A 20612-nucleotide genomic window follows, 5' to 3' on the forward strand; every position below is an offset into this window, starting at 1 on the left:
ACTCCCTGCTGGCCATGCAGGAAATGCTAATTGATGTTGGGAGGAGATCTCCATTACATATGCGGGAGAGGCGGGAAGTGAGAAGAAACAAGTGTTCACACAAAAAATTTGCCACAACAAGCATCTCTACACAGTAGTAATCCACATTTGTTGTTCTCTCACCAGGGGTAAGGGCACCACACTGCCCTCTGTTGGATGGAGCACTATGTCTGCTCAAGTGTGCATGGAAAGTAACCTACAGTGCCGCCTCTAGAGCATGTTGGTATGTCACCCTCTAGGGGTGACAGAGGGTATACGGCATAGCACTGAAGTGTGCATGTATCAGGCTGCCCAAAGCTTATTTAAAATACTTTAAAAAAAGCGATGTAAGTTACAAACAGACGTTTAGAACTATTGAGTCTTCATGAGAAGAGCACATAATTTTGCGGAGGAAAGAAATTATTTTTACCTGGGCAGGGATGTGGGTTACAATCTTGGTATTCCATTGCTGACCCCACGCAGGGCAGGCCGCCATTTTTAGGCTCTGGGTTTGTGCATGTTCTCTTCCGGATCCGAAAGCCCAATTCACAGTCCCTGGAACACGATGACCAGGCCCCCCAAAAGGACCAGCCCCCATTGATAATCCGTGCAGAGGTTTTACCAGTCTTTAGAAGGTCGTCAACTAGAGCTTCAAGAAGCACAAACAAGACACAAAAGTGTTAATTTTCAGGCAGAGCTTTGTCATGGAAACAAACTCATTCCATATTCAGGATCTGGGGAGGAATTCTGGGGAAACTGCATCCCCCTGCAGTGCTGGAAACCCAGTGCCAACAGCATGGCTCAACTGCTCCGGAGTGAAACTGAAAGGGAAGTGAAAGGGAGCAATCTGGTTTCCCTGTGCAAACCGAACAAAGTGAAAAACAATATCACATGGGCAACAAACTGACTAGGGCCAGACCGGGCCTGAAATTCACTGACCTGTGCTAGGGGGCAACACAGAGGGTCTTGACCCCACAGGCAGCGCCAGGAGGATTTCTGCTTTCCCCTTGAACCTCCGGAGCACGCAGTGGGAGCGTACATGCCACAACTCAGGATGGCCCTCCCCACTAGAGAGAATGGGTGAGGCCATGCCCCCACCTGCAGCATCTCAGCCCCCTGCGGGCATAGGAGGAAGCAGTCCCTACATTCCCATAAGCACAAGGATTAAAAGACTGTGTCGCCTTGAGTGCAGGGGAACAATTGCTCCTTGCAGCCTCCCTGCATGGTCAGGGACAGTCGGGTCTAGAGATTCTTGCCATCCCTGCAGTATGTGGTGGTGTCAGAGCACAGGTCCACGTTTATTCATGTCTGCGTCCCCCTTTCACCACCACAAAGGATGCAAAGGTGAGCCTGGCTTAGGGCTCTGGGTGAGCCGGCGGGACGTACAGTCGGTATCACAAACTGCCGAGCCGTCATTGGGGCAGAACCGACTCTCCGTCTTCTTCCTCCCAAACTGCAGCTCGTGAGGATCAGCCAGCTGGGCGCGGCAGGTGTAGCGGAAGCGCTGCTCTTGGCGGGCTCCATTCTGGGTGAGGTTCACGGGCATCCAGGGGGTCCAGGGCGTGTTTCTGCGCACCTCTGGGCAGCCCTCTGGATTGCAGGTCTTGTATTCCTACCAACCAGGAAAACCATTTCTCGTTACTCCCAACATGCTTATGGATGAACTTAATAACTATAACATGTCTGCAGCACAGCTTAGAGGAAGGAACTCCTTTACACTCAAGAAATCAGCAAGAAAACAAGTGGATCTAAGAAGGCATGCACCTGCATCACCCTGATTGCTCCAGATACAATTCATCCCCATGCAGAAGGACAGCATGATCCAGAGGGATTAACTGGGAGCTAACTGGTGCAGAGGCCTCATACAGGTCCTTGGCACGGGATGAATTTCACCCACTGGCTTGTGACCTTCCTTTGTTTTTGTTTCTTTGCAGTTTGCATGCTCTTTGGAGCAGGGAACAGGTCTTTACACACATTCGGATAGAGCCTAACACATTTTTGGAGTGGCCATAATGCAAGTAATAAATGAAATAAATTATAACAATAGTAAATCTCTGGCTGTGAAGAGCAGTGGGACGATCCTGAAAGTTAAGTCTACGGAAGTGCATGGCCCATCACTGAAGTAAAAACATTAGCCCATTCTCCAGCACTTTATATTCCAATTGTGGCACTAGCCGTTTACTTTTAAAGAGGCTTTTAGAAAACCTGTCTTTTAATTTGGGTTTCTGCATACATGGTGAAGGCAATGGGCCATATAGGTCTTCAGTCTAGATCCGAGTTCCTACTGACATTTGTAGAAGTTCTGTATCGGCGGATAGCAAGGTGGTCCTGGATTCTGATAACCCCATCACCACCATGTTACAGGATGAATTCCAATGAATAACACCGAGTTCCTGTTTTTAAAAAAGAATAAGGGAATTCCTTCTGGCAGGGAATAAGAATATTCCTGCTTCAAGACTTTATATGACTCTAGAGTAGATGCCAAATGGCTTGTGAACAAAATCAGAGATCCCTGATCAAATCTGCTTACACTGAGAAAAACCCTTCATAAAGAAAAACCTTACTAAAACCAACTCATTAAAAATACAATGCACCCATCAGCTGACAAACTGTGTAGAAATACAATGGAAATGTGAACCAGTGTATCACCAGCAGGCTGATTAGATATACCTTCCATTGTCAAATAAGTGCGAGACCCATTTCTGCAGTATGTGCAGGGCTCCCGCTAACTGCAGAAGGATCCTCCACGAGAGTGAGATGTAAAAGAAAAAAACTGCTGGAATGCTCTCACTTTCCCAGACTAATGAGGGCAAAAGGCCTGATCAAAAGCCAGCTGAAGTCAGTGTAAAGACACCCCTCCCTCCCTCCACCCCCACATCAAGTTCCATTAGCTTTGGCTAACTCCCAATATAGCATGACTCCACGACCTACCATTCTCCCCAGCACCTTCCCTAGCAGGAGAAGTTGCTCCTGGCATTTTTTACTAGCACAAAAAATGAAAAAATAAACGCACAAGATTCCTGTAGGCTGAATGCAATGTCAGTAAATAATACATACCACAGCGCAGCCCAGACAGGTGTTGCCATTCTCACAGGACCTCTGCCTGGAATGTATCCCTCCACCACAATTCGCACTACATTTATTCCAGGGGCCCCATGAAGACCAAAATATTGGTAATGGGCATGGACTGTTCTCATTGCAGAACCTGAAAGAGCGTGGGCGAAGCACATCAGAGAATCCCTGTCACTTACTAGAGGCATCCAAAGGACAGAGGAATATGGGCTTTAAATGGCACCCCCAAAGCAAGATCACAGCCATTACATACGTTTTGGGTGACATTCATGTGCCACCAAAGTCAAATTTAAGGGAAGTGTGGGCTTTGCTGGCATGCCGCACAGGAGTGAATTTCACCCTTTGCACTTAACCCAAGGTGGTTAACCAATTAGGGGGAGATTTGCCAACAAGCTCAGAACCCACAGTCAGGGGCATATTTTCAAAAGAGTTCAGATCTCATTTGGATAGCAAAATCACTCAGATTTCCAAAAAAGCCATGCCCCCAACCCACATGTGTCACAATGGATGCTGAGCTGGGTGCTGAGCATTTTGGAAATCTGGCCCTCATTTTAGTTGCCTAAATGGGAGTGGAGCTCTTCAATCTGTCCCCAGTTACAGGTGCTGAGCCCTTGGCAAACTAGGGTTGCCAACTTTCTAATCGCACAAAACTGAACCCCCTTGCCATGCTCCTGCCATGCCCCTTCTCCGAGGCCTCACCCCTTCCCCACCCCTTCTGAGGCCCCACCCCCATTCACTCCATCCCCGCCTCCCCCCCACCCTCACTCACTTTCACCGAGTGTAGGAGAGGGTGAGGGCTCTGGCTGGGGCCAGAAATGAGGGGCTCAGGGTGTGGGAGCAGGCTCAGGGCTGGGGCAGGGGGTAGGGATGTGGGCCGGGATGATGGCGCTGGCTGGGGGTGTGGACTCTGGGGTGGGGCCGGGGGTGAGGGGGTATGGGGTGCGGGAGGGGGCTCAGAGCTGGAGCAGGGGGTTGGGGTTAGGGGTACAGGTTCTGGGAGGGAGTTAGGATGCAGGAGGGGGTTCTGACCTTGGGCAGGGGGCTCGGGTGCAGGAGGGGGTTCAGGGTGCAGGCTCCAGCTGGGCAGTGCTTGCCTCAGGCAGCTCCCGATCAGTGGCACAACAGGGCTAAGGCAGGCTCCCTGCCTGTCCTGGCTCCGCCCAGTTCTTGGAAGCGGCCAGCATGTCCAGCTCCTAGGCAGAGGGGCCAGGGGGCTCTGAACGCTGCCCACACCTGCAGGCGTTGCCCCTGCAGCTCCCATTGGCTGCGGTTCCTGGCCAATGGGGAGTTGCAGAGCCGGTGCTTGGGGCAGGGGCAGCGCATGGAGCCCCCGTGGCCACCCTGCACCTAGGAGCTGGACATGCCGTCCGCTTCCGAGAGTTGTGCGGAACCAGGACAAGCAAGGAGCCTGCCTTAGCCCCGTTCCGCCACCAACTGGACTTTTAGCGGCCCCGTCAGCACTGCATTCCGGTCGAAAACTGGACACCTGGCAACACCATGACAAGCTGGTCTTTCAAAAATCTCGCCCTTATTGATGTTTTGAACACAGGTAACTAGTGTTTGAAGTTGGGCTGTACCTAATAGCAGATTAATGTTGTTTCATGTTTCCTTTTAAAAAGGGAACATCATTTTTGTTCAGCTTTTGAATCAAACTCCATCTGAATTTTAATCACTCCAGTCTTTAAACTTAGACCACAACTGACTGCCATGCAGTCTTTAAAGTTCCTTTTGAATGGCCACAAATCAAGCCAAACAGAGACGTCCAGAGTCAAGAAAGTGGAAATGAATTACCCTTTGCACAGTGAAAAACACAGAGAAACCTGTCTTAAGTCACTACTCAAGAGACCAGCAAAAATCTGCTGCCAAGTAGAAGTGGCCTTTAATGAAATGTCAAAGCTAGAAACCACACGGGGATACTTTAAAGCATTTGCTTAAAGAGTGGCTGGACTCTGAGAAGTGATTCTGTGGAAGACGTTTTGTGCATTCCAAATTTATTGTCTTTCAACAATTCCAGATCAAATTTCCTCAGTTTTCAAGTAAAAACAGATTTTTCCCATGCCGAACCCTGCAAACTCAATCTGAGATCTGAAGGTCAAGCTGGGTTCTTTCTTTTTCGCGCATAATTACCATTAACACTGACCTAACGGAGTGAACTGGAGTTGTAATTAAGGTGCAACTGATGTGTACACTGACTAGAATGTATGTACACCACTGCCCTCTAGTGGGTGGAATCAGAACTGCCCAACTGAGTATCTGCTAACAGAGATTCTCTTTTAGCACACGAGATAGGATCATCTGTGTTGGGGGTAAGAAGATCTCAGTTCTATCCCTGCTACTACTGAGAAACCACAGCATGCAGCACGGTGGTAACTGTGAAGTCTTAGGGCTTGTCTTCACTACCGGGGAGATCAACGCTGCTGCAATCGATGCAGCAGGTGTCTATTTAGCAGATCTAGTGAAGACCCGCTAAATCCACAGCTGTGCGCTCTCCGGTTGACTCCAGTACTCCAGCTCCCCAAGAAGAGTAAGGTAAGTCAGTGGGAGAATGTCTCCCATTGACACAGCACAGTGAAGACACTGCGTTAAGTCGACCTAAGCTGTGTTATTTATTTAGGTGGAGTAGCATAACTTAAGTCGACCCACCACACTAGTGTAGACAAGGCCTTAGATGTCACAGGTTTGTTACAATATAGAGCATGGTCAATGTGGGCGAACTAATGCATTTTAACTCTGAAATTCCCTCACTTCTATGTGCTTCACTGGTAAGCCCTAACACTGCATTAACACTAGCTCTTTGTGTTTCATCTACGTTAACTTAAGACCCATCCTTCCCGCTGGTACATATTTATAGCCTCGAAAGTGAATGCACTGCCCTGGATGAAAGACCGTCTAGTGTCTGGGCTGGGAATGCCTCTTACCTCTCTTCTCTGCTCTGTCCAACACAGACCCTGCCCCCATACCGCGGAGCAGGGTTGCTGCACGATCTCTGACGGACCTGAAAGCCAATCCCACAGGAGGTGCTGCATTGGGCCCAGGTGGACCAGGGTGTCCAAGCTCCATTTCTGACAGAGACAAAGGGAGGGGGCAGATGAGAAAACAGGCTATTTGGGTTAATTACAATTCTTCCAGTTTTGTGCTATACTCAAAGTCTTAGGCTGTAAAGTTCTTAAGGGGCAGCCCCACTAAATCACTGGGATACACTGTTCTAAAAAGGCTCACTTCATTTCAGCCAGACCCAAGCGATAGACCCCACGTTAGGACTGGGATTTTCAGAAGCACTCAGCCTTGTCCTAACTCCACTCCCACTGGAGTTGATGGCAAAGCTCCCGCTGACTTCAAACACAGCAGAGTTAAGCCAATGCTGAGCAATTTGAAAGTCCCACCCGAGGATTCTCTGAGTTTTCTGTGGTGTTACTGATGATGATTTCCCTTTCCCTTCAATCCCATTCCTCTATAAGTTTCATTGACTAACCCCCTCCAATATCTCTTTACCTTCCCTCTCTAGCCAATGTGCTCACACAACAGCAGACCCAAAAATTTGCATGTTAAAACCCAACCCCGTTGCATGAACTGGTCCTCCCACTGAATGGGATTCAGGTGTGGTGGGTCAGCAAAACCAGCTCTGCCAATGCCCAGGTGTTGGGAAAACTACCCCTCTCCATTGAGGGCACACTGACACTACAGATTTGCTATAACTAGTGTTGCTATCTCAGGATTTTATCATGAATCTTGTGATATTTTGGTGTTTTTCTTAAAGCTCCAGCTCCTGGAATCCTGCTTTTAATCTCAGCTTTCAGTTAAAAAAAATTGGTATCATCTAGCTTTCATGGTTGCAGAGAAAAGTCTGAAAAATCTGACCTTAGTGTCACCCTAGATGTGCAGAAACCAGAAGGCAAATTAAAACCCCCTACACTTATTACATTAAAAAAAAAATCTCTCATGATTTTTAAGCCAATCTCACAATTTTGGGGGCCTGATGTCCGACAGGGGTTGGCAGTACTACTCGATCGCAAATCTCAATAGGACCAGGGGACAGAAGAATTAGATTACGGTCTTTCATGCGCCGCAGATTCTCATCTCAGACTGTGCCACCAGATAGGCAACTATCTCTCTGCCTGAAGACCTCATCTCAATGTGCTACTGTTTCTAGTCCAGCAATCTCATTTTGTAAAAAATGCCACTTTCTAATGTCTGCTAAAGCAACGACTCAGGTGCTCTCCTGTTACAGCCATGCTCGAAAGCTGAGGTGGAAAACAGATGTTACTTTTCAAAACCTTTACTGAACTAATAACACTGCTGGCAACAAGTGCGTTTTAGCCTGGCACCAATCATGGTACAGGATGAAAGTTAAAACCCAAGTTCCCCTGAATGTTTTTTGTGTTCGTTATCAGCTCGTGCCTTCTCTGAGCAGTCTGACTTCAGAACAGTGCTGGATATCCCCTCCTCCCCACACAGGTGAAGGAACGAGAGATCCTTTTATATGAAAATCTTACTCTTCCATGTTTTAACCTACCTCTCACCTGCCAGTCCTCACTCCAGGAGGAGAGGTTTTATGCAAAATCTTAAAAGGGAAAAACACTACAAGGAGGATTTTTGTTGCTGTTGTAGCAGGAAAAGAAAAATAAATATATACAAAAAACATTCCTCATAAAAATAACACTTCCTGCCATCAGGTGATTTGTATTCCAAGTAGAAAGGATTCTTAATGGCAACAAAAAGTTTCCATTTTCAGATTTCCAACTCCTGTTTTCTAATAAAACTCATCTTTAAACATCCTGCTTTCTCTCTGCGGAAACATCCCAATGGCATATGAAGTCAATTAAAGGAAATTCTAGGGCTTAAGTGGATGTAGGATGACCAGATGTCCCTATTTTTCAAACCTTGCTGCCTTCCTATGTTTTATGATGGAATACATATTTCAGCCACTTCTTACAGGCTGTTCCCACCACTTTTCCCGCTGGACCGAAGCCTATAACATGAGTGATGCTGAAATGCTTGTCCCTCTGGTGGGCCTGACATCAGTCAGTGACAGAAAGGGCTGCCTCAAGAGGGCTCCGCTCAATATGGGGCAGCAGAGCAGTGGCAGGAATGGCTGGCTCTGCTGGGTAAGCAGCACAGCTGGAAGAATACACTGCAATTAAAATATTACCCTTAACAAATGTAGCTGATCATTTTGCTGCCAAGAGCAGGGCTGAGCTTGGGGGAGGAAGCGAGGCCTACTCAGTATGAGGAGTGTTTAAAGAGGGGCTAAGGTAGATTAAAGCTATGTAGGATCCCAACTCAGGAAAGAAACACAGACCTAAGCCGATCTCTATTAGGGAAGCACTTAAGCACAAGCTTAACTTCAGATCCATGATTAAGTTCCATTGACTGCAATGGGACATAAGCAAGTTCTGTCCTGACTAGAGATGCTTTCCTAGGCCTGCCCTTGTCTCATGCAGCCAGCCGGCAGCAATCCCCTGCGTGGCGTGATGCTGATGGTTCACTAACTCAGGGATCCGGCACACAAAGGAGGCACCTGAATGCTCCTGTGCAATATGCTGTCTCCCAGCCTCCTCCATTTGGCCACACTTCCAAGGCTAGAAACACTAGTGTGCTTAGCACGTTTTAATCTTCACAGCACTGTTCAGTCATTACCTAACTAAGCCTCCTGCCACTGCACTGTTGTCTCACTATTCCTACTGTACAGCTGGGGGGAAGTGAGCCCAGAGAGGCTAGGTCCGTTTTCCAATACATCCACTCACTTGGGAGCCTCTCAGCTCTTGGGTGCCTCACTTGAGACACATTCAGCCTGTTTATCAGAGGAGCCGTGTCCCTGCAGCTCCTATTGATTTGGACTGGAGTTGCACCCACTTACCCCTTGGGCCAAATGTGGCCCAGAGACAAGACGATACCAGTGGAAATGTAGTTGAGGAGACCAGACATTTAGGAACCACCCTGTTCCCCTCCCAGCCATGCAGAGGTACCTTGAGCAATTTGCTATCTCGATCCTGGCCCCTTCGCAGACACGACCCCCGCAGCGAGGGCGAGGGCTGTCACAGGACCGTGACCTGCACATACAAGAGCCTGTGCTGTCCCCATCCAAATGCTCACATGGTTGCCACGGGGACCAGGGCCCCAATCTCCCATTTGTTGTCAGGTTTTTCACCTAATTTAAAAAAAACAAAACATAAGAAGTCACTGCAGAGAGTTTACATTTCTGGAGACAGCACCACAATAGACAGGGCAAACACAGCTGCTGAGAGCATTAAGATGCAGCTTGGACAGGAGCTGTCTGTGCCTGTGAGCAGGATTCAAAAGCTGGGGTTATTTTCAGATGACGCTGAGCCAGTATTTACCCTCAGAATTCCATCCTGCATACCTAACATGCATATACAAGCAGCAAAGCTCCCTCAGGCGACTACCGCAACCCACAAGAGCACTGTCTGCCTACCTCACAAAACCGCCACACCTTCAGACATCATCTCACACCGCCTCAGCCTTTAAGACACCACTACATTTTGTGGTTATTATTTATTTGTCTTACCCTAGCACCTGGGAGCCCAAGTCATGGACCAGGAGCCCACTGGGCTAGGTCTTGTGCAAGCACAGAACAAATACACAGTCCCTGCCCCAAGGAGCTTACAATCTAAGGATAAGACAAGAGATAACAGGTGGATACGGACAGACAGGGACAACAATTGAGCAATGAGACAATATTCCTCGGCATGATAGGCAGTAGGCACTGCCCACTAGCAGCCTCACCACTGGCTTCCTCTGTTAACAGTCCCAAACTCCACAGTTTACTGAAGTACTGCTGCAATGTGCGAGACTATTCCCCTAGAATTTATTATTTATATGACTGTAGCATCCAGCTGAGCTCAGAGCCCCACTGTGTGAGGCGCTATACAAACACATAGTAGGAGACGGTCCCTGTCCCAAGCAGCTTACAATCTAATTAGATAACACAGGGAAAGGAGGGGAGATGAAACAGACACATACAGGTAAGTGAAATGACTTGCTCAAGGTCACACAGCAGGTTAATGGGAAAGCAAGGAATAGAGCACAGGTCTCCTGTGGCCAGTCCAGTGCCTTATCTAGTAGGCTGTGCCACTCGTCTCCAGAAAACTTGAATATATGCAGCTTTGGGGCAAGCGCTGTCTTCTTATTCTGTGTTTGTACAGCACCTGGCACTATGGGCTTGTGCTCTGTGACTTGGGGGTACCAGGCATTACAACACAAATACATAATAATAATAAAGACATCAGGGTAATCATGCAAGTGCAAAAAACTGGAATAAGGGGAAGTTTCAGACTAGGATTGATAGGTGTGAGGTCAGTATCTGCTCGTGCTCATGCCTTCAAGATCGCTAAATTACCCTACAAATGAAAAATAACCTTGCATGTTGGTCATGATTTATACTTAAAAAAAAGCCAACAACCACCCAGACACAATTATTTAATCAAACAATCTTCCTATCGAAATTAATACTACAATCACTCCCATCCCCCACCCCTCTCTCTCTCTTTCTTTTGCTACAGGAAGTTGCCCATCTCACAGAGGCTCCTAGGCGATGCACAAGTGTAAGGTCACAAAATTCTGGTGCAAAGTGAAGTCAAGGGCCTTACAGAAGAGAGATGAGTTTGCTGAGCACGGTTGCCCCCGTACCCTGCTTTAGTTTGGTTTGCTCTGCCAGCTGCCACAATAATAGACCTGTGCTCTTCACAAACTCCAGCCAGAACCAGCTGTCAGGATACTGCTGCTCTAGGCTGCACCAGCTCCTCTCTGTCTAGCGTAACAGAATAGAAGAAGAATCAATAGACTCAATCCTGAAGCACTTACACGAGAGGAAAGTGATCAGGAACAGTCAGCATGGATTCACCAAGGGAAGGTCATGCCTGACTAATCTAATCGCCTTCTATGATGAGATTACTGGTTCTGTGGATGAAGGGAAAGCAGTGGATGTATTGTTTCTTGACTTTAGCAAAGCTTTTGACATGGTCTCCCACAGTATTCTTGTCAGCAAGTTAAAGAAGTACGGGCTGGACGAATGCACTATAAGGTGGGTAGAAAGTTGGCTAGATTGTCGGGCTCAACAGGTAGTGATCAATGGCTCCATGTCTAGTTGGCAGCCAGTGTCAAGTGGAGTGCCCCAGGGGTCGGTCCTGGGGCCAGTTTTGTTCAATATCTTCATAAATGATCTGGAGGATGGTGTGGATTGCACTCTCAGCAAATTTGCAGATGATACTAAACTGGGAGGAGTGGTAGATACGCTGGAGGGCAGGGATAGGATACAGAGGGACCTAGACAAAATGAAGGATAGGGCCAAAAGAAATCTGATGAGGTTCAATAAGGATAAGTGCAGGGTCCTGCACTTAGGACGGAAGAACCCAATGCACAGCTACAGACTAGGGACCGAATGGCTAGACAGCAGTTCTACGGAAAAGGACCTAGGGGTGACAGTGGACGAGAAGCTGGATATGAGTCAGCAGTGTGCCCTTGTTGCCAAGAAGGCCAATGGTATTTTGGGTTGTATAAGTAGGGGCATAGCCAGCAGATCGAGGGACGTGATCATTCCCCTCTATTTGACATTGGTGAGGCCTCATCTGGAGTACTGCGTCCAGTTTTGGGCCCCACACTACAAGAAGGATGTGGAGAAATTGGAGAGAGTCCAGCGAAGGGCAACAAAAATGATTAGGGGTCTAGAACACATGAGTTATGAGGAGAGGCTGAGGGAACTGGGATTGTTTAGTCTGTGGAAGAGAAGAATGAGGGAGGATTTGATAGCTGCTTTCAACTACCTGAAAGGGGGTTCCAGAGAGGATGGTTCTAGACTATTCTCAGTAGTAGAAGAGGACAGGACAAGGAGTAATGGTCTCAAGTTGCAGTGGGGGAGGTTTAGGTTGGATATTAGGAAAAACTTCTTCACTAGGAGGGTGGTGAAACACTGGAATGCGTTACCTAGGGAGGTGGTAGAATCTCCTTCCTTAGAAGTTTTTAAGGTCAGGCTTGACGGAGCCCTGGCTGGGATGATTTAATTGGGGATAGGTCCTGCTTTGAGCAGGGGGTTGGACTCGATGACCTCCTGAGGTCCCTTCCAACCCTGATATTCCATGATTCTATGATAAGCAGCAGAAACTAATTCTGTGCAGTATGTGCGCTGTGGCCTCCAACAGGGGGGCTACATGAAGTGAGGCAGCTATAGGGGAGGCAGCAGGGCACCCTAGCCCGCCATGGGAGGAAGTGTAGAGGCCCTAGAGGTGACAGTGTCTATAACTGTGTCTGAGATCCACTGGGTTCCCAATGCCACTTCCTGAGGATGTGCAATTTGTGTGTTGTCTTGAGCCTACAGCTCCCTTGCAGCTCCCACAGAGACAGCCCAATCTGAAGGGCTCTGACAAAGGTGTGGTAGGGCATGTCACCTGGAGCTGTTCCAGAACTGTGCTTCCGCAGTATGGTCGGAGTGAAAGGAAACAGACTCACCAGGTGTCAGGCATCTCCTGTGACATTTACAATTCTAGACCCAACCCCAACCCCACAACACCCAGCCACAGGGTCAGCTCTCGGAAACTGACAACCTCTGCACCTCTCTCCTCTGACTGCTCCCTGCTCTCCCTGCTGGTTCCCAGGCTGCCTGGAGCTGCAGGGAGGGACAGAGGCGGCTGGAGTGCGGGGGTACCTGGAAGGAAGTGACTCGTGCCTCCTCTGCCACCCAGCAACTGCACCTCCAGTTGCCCCTGGTTCCTGCCGTCTCTTGTGAGGCATGCAAGGAATATGGTCCTGCCTCCCCACAAGTGCTCCCCCTGCTGGGGGAAGACAGAAGGGAATCAGAGAAGAGTCAGCACCAGTGTGAAATGTCCCCCACAGAGCTGCACAAAACCCTGCAGCTATAGTGAAACTGCCAATAAAGGCAACATGGAAATTGGTCTTTGGGGTCTCATTCCAAGAATGATAAGAACAGAACAGACTGGGGCCCTGGCTAACATTTCGGGCCCAAGTACTGAGCCAGAGACAGCTGCAAATAAAACCAACATTCCTTATCACTCTACAGCTTCAAAAAGCTCTACAATCATTCTGCACTAGCCAGTGACGTAAGCATCTTTTCCCCAGTTTTACAGATGAGGAAACTGAGGCACAAAAAGGTTAAGAGACACGTCTGAGGCCACACAGTGAGTCAATTGTAGAATCGGGAGTAGAACTCTCTCATTCCTCCTCACCCATCTGGCCTTGTGTTAAGCTTTAAGTAGGCACTTTTGAGAGTCGACATCATCCCCCTCAGTCCTTCTAACAACCTCGGCAATCCGCAGCAATGACATGGAAGTAATTTAGATCTGTTACTGTGCTCGTCACATTGCGGTTAAGGGGTTTCAAGCATCTGTTGCAAACCTTTGTTTTCAACAGATTGTCATTCAGCAGCAAAAATTCATTCTGGGTTGAAGGTTACCAGGCAAGATGTCCCAAAGGAGTACGTTGTTTCTTTTTGTGATTTTAAATACAGACACAAAATTAATACAGCTTGGGTGTTACAAAATTAGAAAATTAAGAGAGCTATTTTCAAACATTTGATTCTGGATTTTCTTCTTCTTTTTTTTTTTTTGCCTTTCAAAAGTAAAAATCCAAATATTGGATCATGCGATTCATTTTTAAGCCAGAAGCTTTTGCTGATTTCCATGAGGAGTTCTGCTTAGAAATCAATGGTATGATATGGCCCATTGCTTCAGTTTTTAAAAATAAAAAGCTGATAAATAATTATTGGCTCGTAACTGGTACTGGGAAACAACCCAAAATTTAAATAAATAAACAAAATGGCTGAAATGTTGAGATTTATAAACACGTCACGTTGCAAGTATCGGAAGTTTTTTTTCTTAAGAAATTACGTATGGATTATTATTCCATCCTTAGGTTTGTAGTGACATTTTGAAAAGAGCCAGCTCGGGAATTTGGATAAAAAATCATGCATTGATCTTTTTCAGAACAGGTCTCTGTGGTGGTTCCTTTGTAGCCATCATATAAACAAGATATTTTTTAAAAAATCTGTACATCAAATACATCTTTGAAATTATTACATGATCAGGTAAGAGAGTCCTTGTTAATCATAAATAGACCAACATATGCAGAAGGGTCCAATCCTCCACTGCTCACATAACTTAAATGTCTCACTGAGTTCAAGGAATGCAGAAACAGGCCCAAAAGCAGCGGTGCTCAGAATCCAAGCTAAAAATCCAGACTGACCTGTTTTCATGTAGAGCAGATATTTTTGATATATAGTCAAATACGATAGGTGGAGATGGTAGCACCACCATAGCTGGCAAGTGTAACAGGCCAGGGGAGGCTAAGCCTCTCCTGGTGCAGCTGCCGCCAGCGGACAGCTGGGCCGTGGGGACCCCACCTGTACCCAGCCTCTTCCTGTCCCTACCCCGCCTGCTGCTGTCTGGTGAGTCCCTCCTCTTCTCCACTCCACCCCAGCCCCAGGAGGTCCCCATTGCTTGCTACATCCCTCCTGTCTTCCACCTCCCCTGCCCCGCAAGGCCCCCACTGTCCCACGTCCCTCCTCTCTTTCATCCCCTCCTGCCCGCTGCTCACCATGTCCTTGCGGGCAGTGGGGGCCTCGCAGGGGAGGAGGAGGGAAAGGACGCACAGCGTGTGAGCAGCAGGGGCCTTGAGGGAAGGGGACGTGCGGAGAAGAGGAGGGAAGTGGGGAGCGGCGGAGGCCTCGCAGGGGAGTGGCTGGAGGAAAGGAGGGATGCGGGGAGCCTCGTGGGGGGCAGAGGAGAGGAGGAACGCGGTTAGTGGTGGCGGGAGGGTGGAGTGGGGGTGGAGTGTGGGCGGGGCCACAGGTGGAAGAGATGGGACAGGGAGCTAGCCTCCTCCAGGGGAAGCTTCACCCATTGCTCGTGAGCACCACCTAATATTAATGCTGCCCGACACTTTTCATTATAAGACCCCGTTTTCAGTTCCATACAGCTTTGCCAAACTCAGACATTTGAGCTGGTTTTCCATGACAGGTGTCTGCCTCAGGCTGATTTATTAATTTCAGCCAAGGCGAGGGAGAAACGCATCGTTTTCCCTACGTTAAAAATTTTTGGTGTCCTTTTCTTTCATCAGCTCTAGTGCCCCCATGATTTGGAGCAGGGGTTTGAAATTTGGCAGAGAGGTGTCCTTTGAATCAGGGATGTGCCTTTTGTTATCCCTAGGAAAACTGCCAAATTTGGCCAAGTTATAAGCCTTTGTAAAAAATCACAGTTTGCACAAGCTCAATAGAGACTTCTCTTAGAGGCTGAATTCCCTGAAGAGCTTATCCATGCTTGGGGGGACAGAGCAGGACTTTCTCTGTAACTGCAGCTCTAGGCAGTTGAGGGCTGGGCCAGGCCTTGGTCTGGGCACTTGAGCTGAGAGCAGAGAGACTGTTTCATCTGTGCTCTTCATGGTCCCCCTACTGGGCCAGGCAGGGTGGAGGATGAAGCTGCTGATTCAAACACAGAGGGTACAAGAGACAGATATATGAGGTAGGGGAAGACTGGAACTGGAGATAGGAGAGGAAGAGAAATGGGAAAATGAGACTAGGAGAGGATGGGCAAAGAGACTGGGTCTGAGGTGGGGCAGAGGGGAAACCTGTCGGGATAGACTTGCTCTGGGGATGCATCAGGGTTGTGTAGTAGAGAGGACAGTTGTCTGTAGGATCCTTGTCTCATTAGTAGCAGAAGTTGAAAAGCTTACAGTGAATGTGGCAGGGGACTGCAGGAAGAGAAAGGACAGCCTTAAGGTTACAGCAGTTGAATGTTGCCCTGGAAAACTGGATTCTCTCCCTTCCTCTGCACAGAGTTCTAATGCCATGTTTGGCAAGTCACTTAAACAAAAACTTTTCACAGGTGATCACTAATTGCATGTTCCTCATTTTCTAGGGGCCTGACTTGAGACTCTCTCTGCCTCAGTTCCTCACCTGTAAATGGAGATAATATCACCCCTTTCTTCACAGAGATTTTGTGAAAGTAAAGTAATTAGTAAAGCACTCAGATCCTACAGGGATAAGTGCCACAGAAAAGCTCCTGAGGAAGTTAATCTTTCTCTGTCTAGAGCAGAAGTTGAATAGAGTGCAGTGAACAAAGCACAGGGCTACGCATGGAACTTCATAGAATATCAGGGTTGGAAGGGACCTCAGGAGGACATCTAGTCCAACCCCCTGCTCAAAGCAGGACCAATCTCCTGAGTGCTTGACTTTGCAACTTGAATAACATGAGAGAGAGAGAGAGAGAGAGAGAGAGAGAGAAATAATACTATGGATCAAGTACCTGAAACCCAGTAAGATAAAAATCTGGATTCTCCAAGACACAGGAAGTAAAACAAACGAGATAATAGAGAGGCATTCTTCACAAGGGCAGGCCTGTTAACTTCAGTGTCCCAGCCAAATTCCAACTCCGGTCACTGCATTCTATTTACCTACATGCCACTGCTTTTTAAATGGGTACAACATTCTTCTGCTTACTGTAATGTAAGGCCCCTACTGAGCAAGGCGTTTACCATGCACTTAAAATTGGGGTGCATGCTTCCATACATTGCTGAATTAGGGCCTTAAATCAGCTGTTCCATTCTATATCAATCTCTGATGTGTTCAGTTAAGGGGGGAAGGGGAGAAAGAGAGGAAGTTATTTCTGTAATGTATGTGGTTTTTAAAGTACTTGGAGTGAAAAGTACTACATTGATGAAAATTAATATATTAATAATAAAAATCCTAAAACTATCTGCATATTAAATTCTAACACAAAGGTGAAATGAATGTCCCTAGGAGCACACAATATTCAGAATGCTCCTGAATATTCTGTGCAGCCTTTATAACCTTGAAACAATTATCTGGAATTGCACGTTCCCCAGCGTTCGCCATGGTGGATGTGTTCGAACTATAGGATTAATACCTCACACCTATCAACAGACACAGGCATTAAACAGGAAGAGATAACAGCATGTCCAATCAGGAAGCATCACACTAGAGGGTTATAAACACAAGCCTTTGAATCCAGTGGCAAAAGACTTAAGCCTGCCAAGCAGAGGATGGATTGAAGTAATGACTAGTATTTCCTGGGAAATTTTCTGAGAAGAAAGATAGATAAGGGAAATAAATATCCCAGCATCTCTAGACATAAATAGCATATTGAAGATATAACCCACCCAGCCCCTTCTCAGCGTGCTGTAGTTAGCAGCATTAGCACACTAATTGGCATTAGATAACAATGGAGGTTGAAGAGAAATATTTTAATTTTCCACATTGCAAGGTAATCAGAGTAGTTCTCTTTCCTGCCATCTTACAGATATGGTTCAAGCAGCAGGAATTAACTTGGCCATGCAGCTTTTGAAGACTGCAGCCACAAACTGGGTATGATAGGCAGAAAGATAGCCAGCTTGCTGATCAAAACTGAAGCATGCAAAGCTGGTTTGTTGCAATGACATTTCAGAGACCATGACAAGAACAGAAAAGTGTTCCCTTTGAGTGCCTTAAACTGTGTTTGAATCCTAGTCAGATGAGTGGAGGGTTACAATTTCATCTCTCTCTCTCATATATAGATATACACCATCACCCTTCCCTTCCAACTGCGCCTACATACTGACACATCAAATTCTCTCCACTTTAACACACACACCCTATCACCCTCTTGCCTTCTTTATGCTCCCCCCACTCTAGCATTCTTCTCCCCTTACAAACACACACACACACACACACACACGTGGCCTGATTCTCTGTTTATGTTCAGCCTCTTTCTGATTCTCCAATAGAATATAGCCCAGCACAGGGAGTTTCTCTGGCTAGAACAGAATTGTCACAAGAACTCTATCCGGTCCCTCATATAAGGTGTGTGTCAGAGATGAGTTCGGACATGCTGGGCAGGGCCAGAGAGCACGGCACTTCAGCTACTCTCATTTCCCACTCCCACAGAGAGCCGAGAGAAGTAGTGCATGAATTAAAGCAGCCTTGAGGCTGCTCTGACTTAACTGCGGGTTTAGGAAGCCCCCAGCAGGACTCAGAGACCTTAGAGAATAGAAAGGTATGTTCTGAGCAATAGGCTGACTATAATGCTCACTCACTCTCTCTCTCTCACACACACACACAGACACACACACAGTGCAATATATTTTTCTACTCTTTTATTTTAATTTCCACTTACCGGGCACTCAGTAATATTCTGAGTCCACAGGCTCATGTTGGAGCTGTCCTCAATGGTGGTGCATCGTTTCTGTTTGTTATCCCAGCCACAGTATGGGTCCCTGGCTCCTAGACATTCCCTGTGTGAGGAAAGAGAGCAGATTAGAGCTCTTTAAGATTGGCCAGCTCTAAGAACCTATATTAAAGTGTAGTGCTTCTATATGACAGCTGTCAACTGCACCAAATTTTAGAAGAAGAAACCATTTCTTTAGGCAGCACTCCACCTGCTTGCAACGAGAGAAAAGTTGAATAACAAGGGTGATAGGACACAAAGCAAATATCACTCATACAAACTGTAGATTAAAAACCCAGTCACTCTCTCTTTTGAGGCCTAGGGGGGGAAAATTGTGAATTTTAGTCAGGAACACTTGTCATTGAGATATCCTTGTGCCCCCTAGTAATCCTTCACCAGGCCAGATCTCACACAAAGCATCCTCTGTGAGCATGTTTGCTGACACTATGTCCATCCAAAGGGGTTAGACAAGCAGAATTAGCCAATGGGCCAGTAATAAAGGCTTTCTATTAGTCTTGGCCTTTGTCAGAACAATGATTTCATTTATAATCCTAACATCAAGATGTCAGTTTGGAATAGTCACAGCAGAATATTATTTCTGAGCCTTTGGCTGCTCTGAATACGGGTGCATTCATTTCCCTGCCAAACCCATATTTACAGCTATGTGTGTGTTCCCATCCTATGAGCTGCTAAAGAAAAATAACTATGGCTACCACGATCACTGGACAGCAAAGGTCAGGGATCAGACTGGTCCATCTTGGGCTGTACTGGTTACTTCCCTCACGGATTCCTTTCAAGTCCTTAATTTTCATTATGAAAATGTAATAGCACAAGCCACAGAGAATATGTGCAAGTTGGGGAGAAAGAAGAGGGAGGGCCAAAACTAAAAGGATTTGTAACATCATCTCTTTATTTCAGTGATCCATGCTTTGCTATCATGCAAACTGCTGCTTTGCTCTTTCTGAAATCCCCCAAAGATTTCAAAAATGCCAATTAAATGGTGGCATGGGACCAACGGGAAAAAAATCTAGTCCAGGCAACTAAAAAGGAAGATAATGAGATTCATTCCAAGGGTAGGTATCAGTATGATAAGTGAAACATCAGAAAAAAATCAAATGAAATGAGATGTGAAGTATTCCCACCCAGAAATCTTTGAAATTCTATTAGACCATAATCAGCTACAAATGAAAAATCATGTCCCTCGAGCACAGCTGAAAACACTTGGATGTAGCACTAGTCCTATTGATTCCAAAGCAATTTACCCAAAAGCAAACACTTGATTCTTTTGCTCTCTGGTACATGTTTTTATTACTTAACAACTCTCTAATTTGCTCATATGGTGCAGAAGGGCATCTGTTTCACTAAAGATTTAAACTTGGTAAACAGCAAGCAATGCAATTGTCTCTTGGTTGTTTTAAAGGAGAGACTTATTTATTTCACAAGTTACAATGATTCTCCATTATGTTTTCCTTAAACTGCTTAAAAATACCTGAGGAAAAGGTATAGATAACTCTCATCCAGCCCGAAGTAGTAAAGGGCTAGGCTTTAATGTAGAAAAAAAGACTTGAGATCCCTAGCCCAAGGACACTGAAGGGTACATATGTGCTGCGGTGCTTACTATTCTAGCTAAAGAGGCCCATAGTACTGTTTTGGCTGCCCATCCTGTTCTAATCCACAGTATGGGGTAGCATTCATTTTCATAGGAAGTGCTTGTCTGCCATTTGTACTTCAAAGGCAGCAGCTCCTCTCTGGGACCGTACATAGTCACTGAGCAAATGCAGAGCCTGGAAAGATGCATGGCATGTGCTCAGACCCCTAGGTAACCCCAGCACTTCAGGAGGGAACTGTGTGGTTTCTGGAGGAAGCGAGAAAAACACAGAGAAGAAGAACAAAAGAATCCGGCATATAGCTGTACAGATCTCTGCTCATCCTTCCAGACCTTGAGACGGAGCACATGTGGTTGCTTCCGACGGTATAAAGCTGGTCCACTAGACACTCAGCAATCAGAGGCAGGTCATTGTAATTCGTAACAGGGATGGCTGTTGTGAGCATCACCCTATTACAAATACACATTTCCTCTGAATTTAATTTATAGGAAAACATGTGCTGCATAAATTCAGAAAATAATCTCCGTATGTTCTGCGCTGCAGCCCACAGCCACCCTGCAGGCTGCAATATATCCCAGTTAGGCACTGACCACTTTGCTGGCACTATTATACCGTATGTCATGTAGCTAATGTGCTGCTCTTGGCTGAGAGCAGCAAGTTACAGACCCTTAACAGTGCACTCAGTGAATCACAGCCTGCCATTCTCTTGCCACTCTCACTAACCCCCACA

At 46.8% G+C, this 20612-nt stretch overlaps 1 protein-coding gene across 8 annotated transcripts in view; it reads right to left on the minus strand.

Annotated features, from left to right (window-relative positions):
* SEMA5B (semaphorin 5B) overlaps nucleotides 1-20612 on the minus strand; it is a 362976-nt gene that overhangs the window by 36560 nt on the left and 305804 nt on the right. For all 8 annotated transcript variants that reach the window (XM_084642529.1, XM_084642523.1, XM_084642528.1 and 5 more), the window contains 6 exons: nucleotides 18225-18342; nucleotides 9057-9238; nucleotides 6009-6152; nucleotides 3076-3223; nucleotides 1405-1630; nucleotides 449-667 (listed from right to left, as the gene is read on the minus strand). In XM_084642529.1, coding sequence (XP_084498655.1) covers nucleotides 449-667; nucleotides 1405-1630; nucleotides 3076-3223; nucleotides 6009-6152; nucleotides 9057-9238; nucleotides 18225-18342 — 1037 coding nt within the window. The remainder of the gene's footprint in view (nucleotides 1-448; nucleotides 668-1404; nucleotides 1631-3075; nucleotides 3224-6008; nucleotides 6153-9056; nucleotides 9239-18224; nucleotides 18343-20612) is intronic.

The sequence above is a fragment of the Lepidochelys olivacea genome, assembly GCF_965140295.1.
Source record: "Lepidochelys olivacea isolate rLepOli2 genome assembly, chromosome: 11".
NCBI classification, from domain to species: domain Eukaryota; kingdom Metazoa; phylum Chordata; order Testudines; family Cheloniidae; genus Lepidochelys; species Lepidochelys olivacea.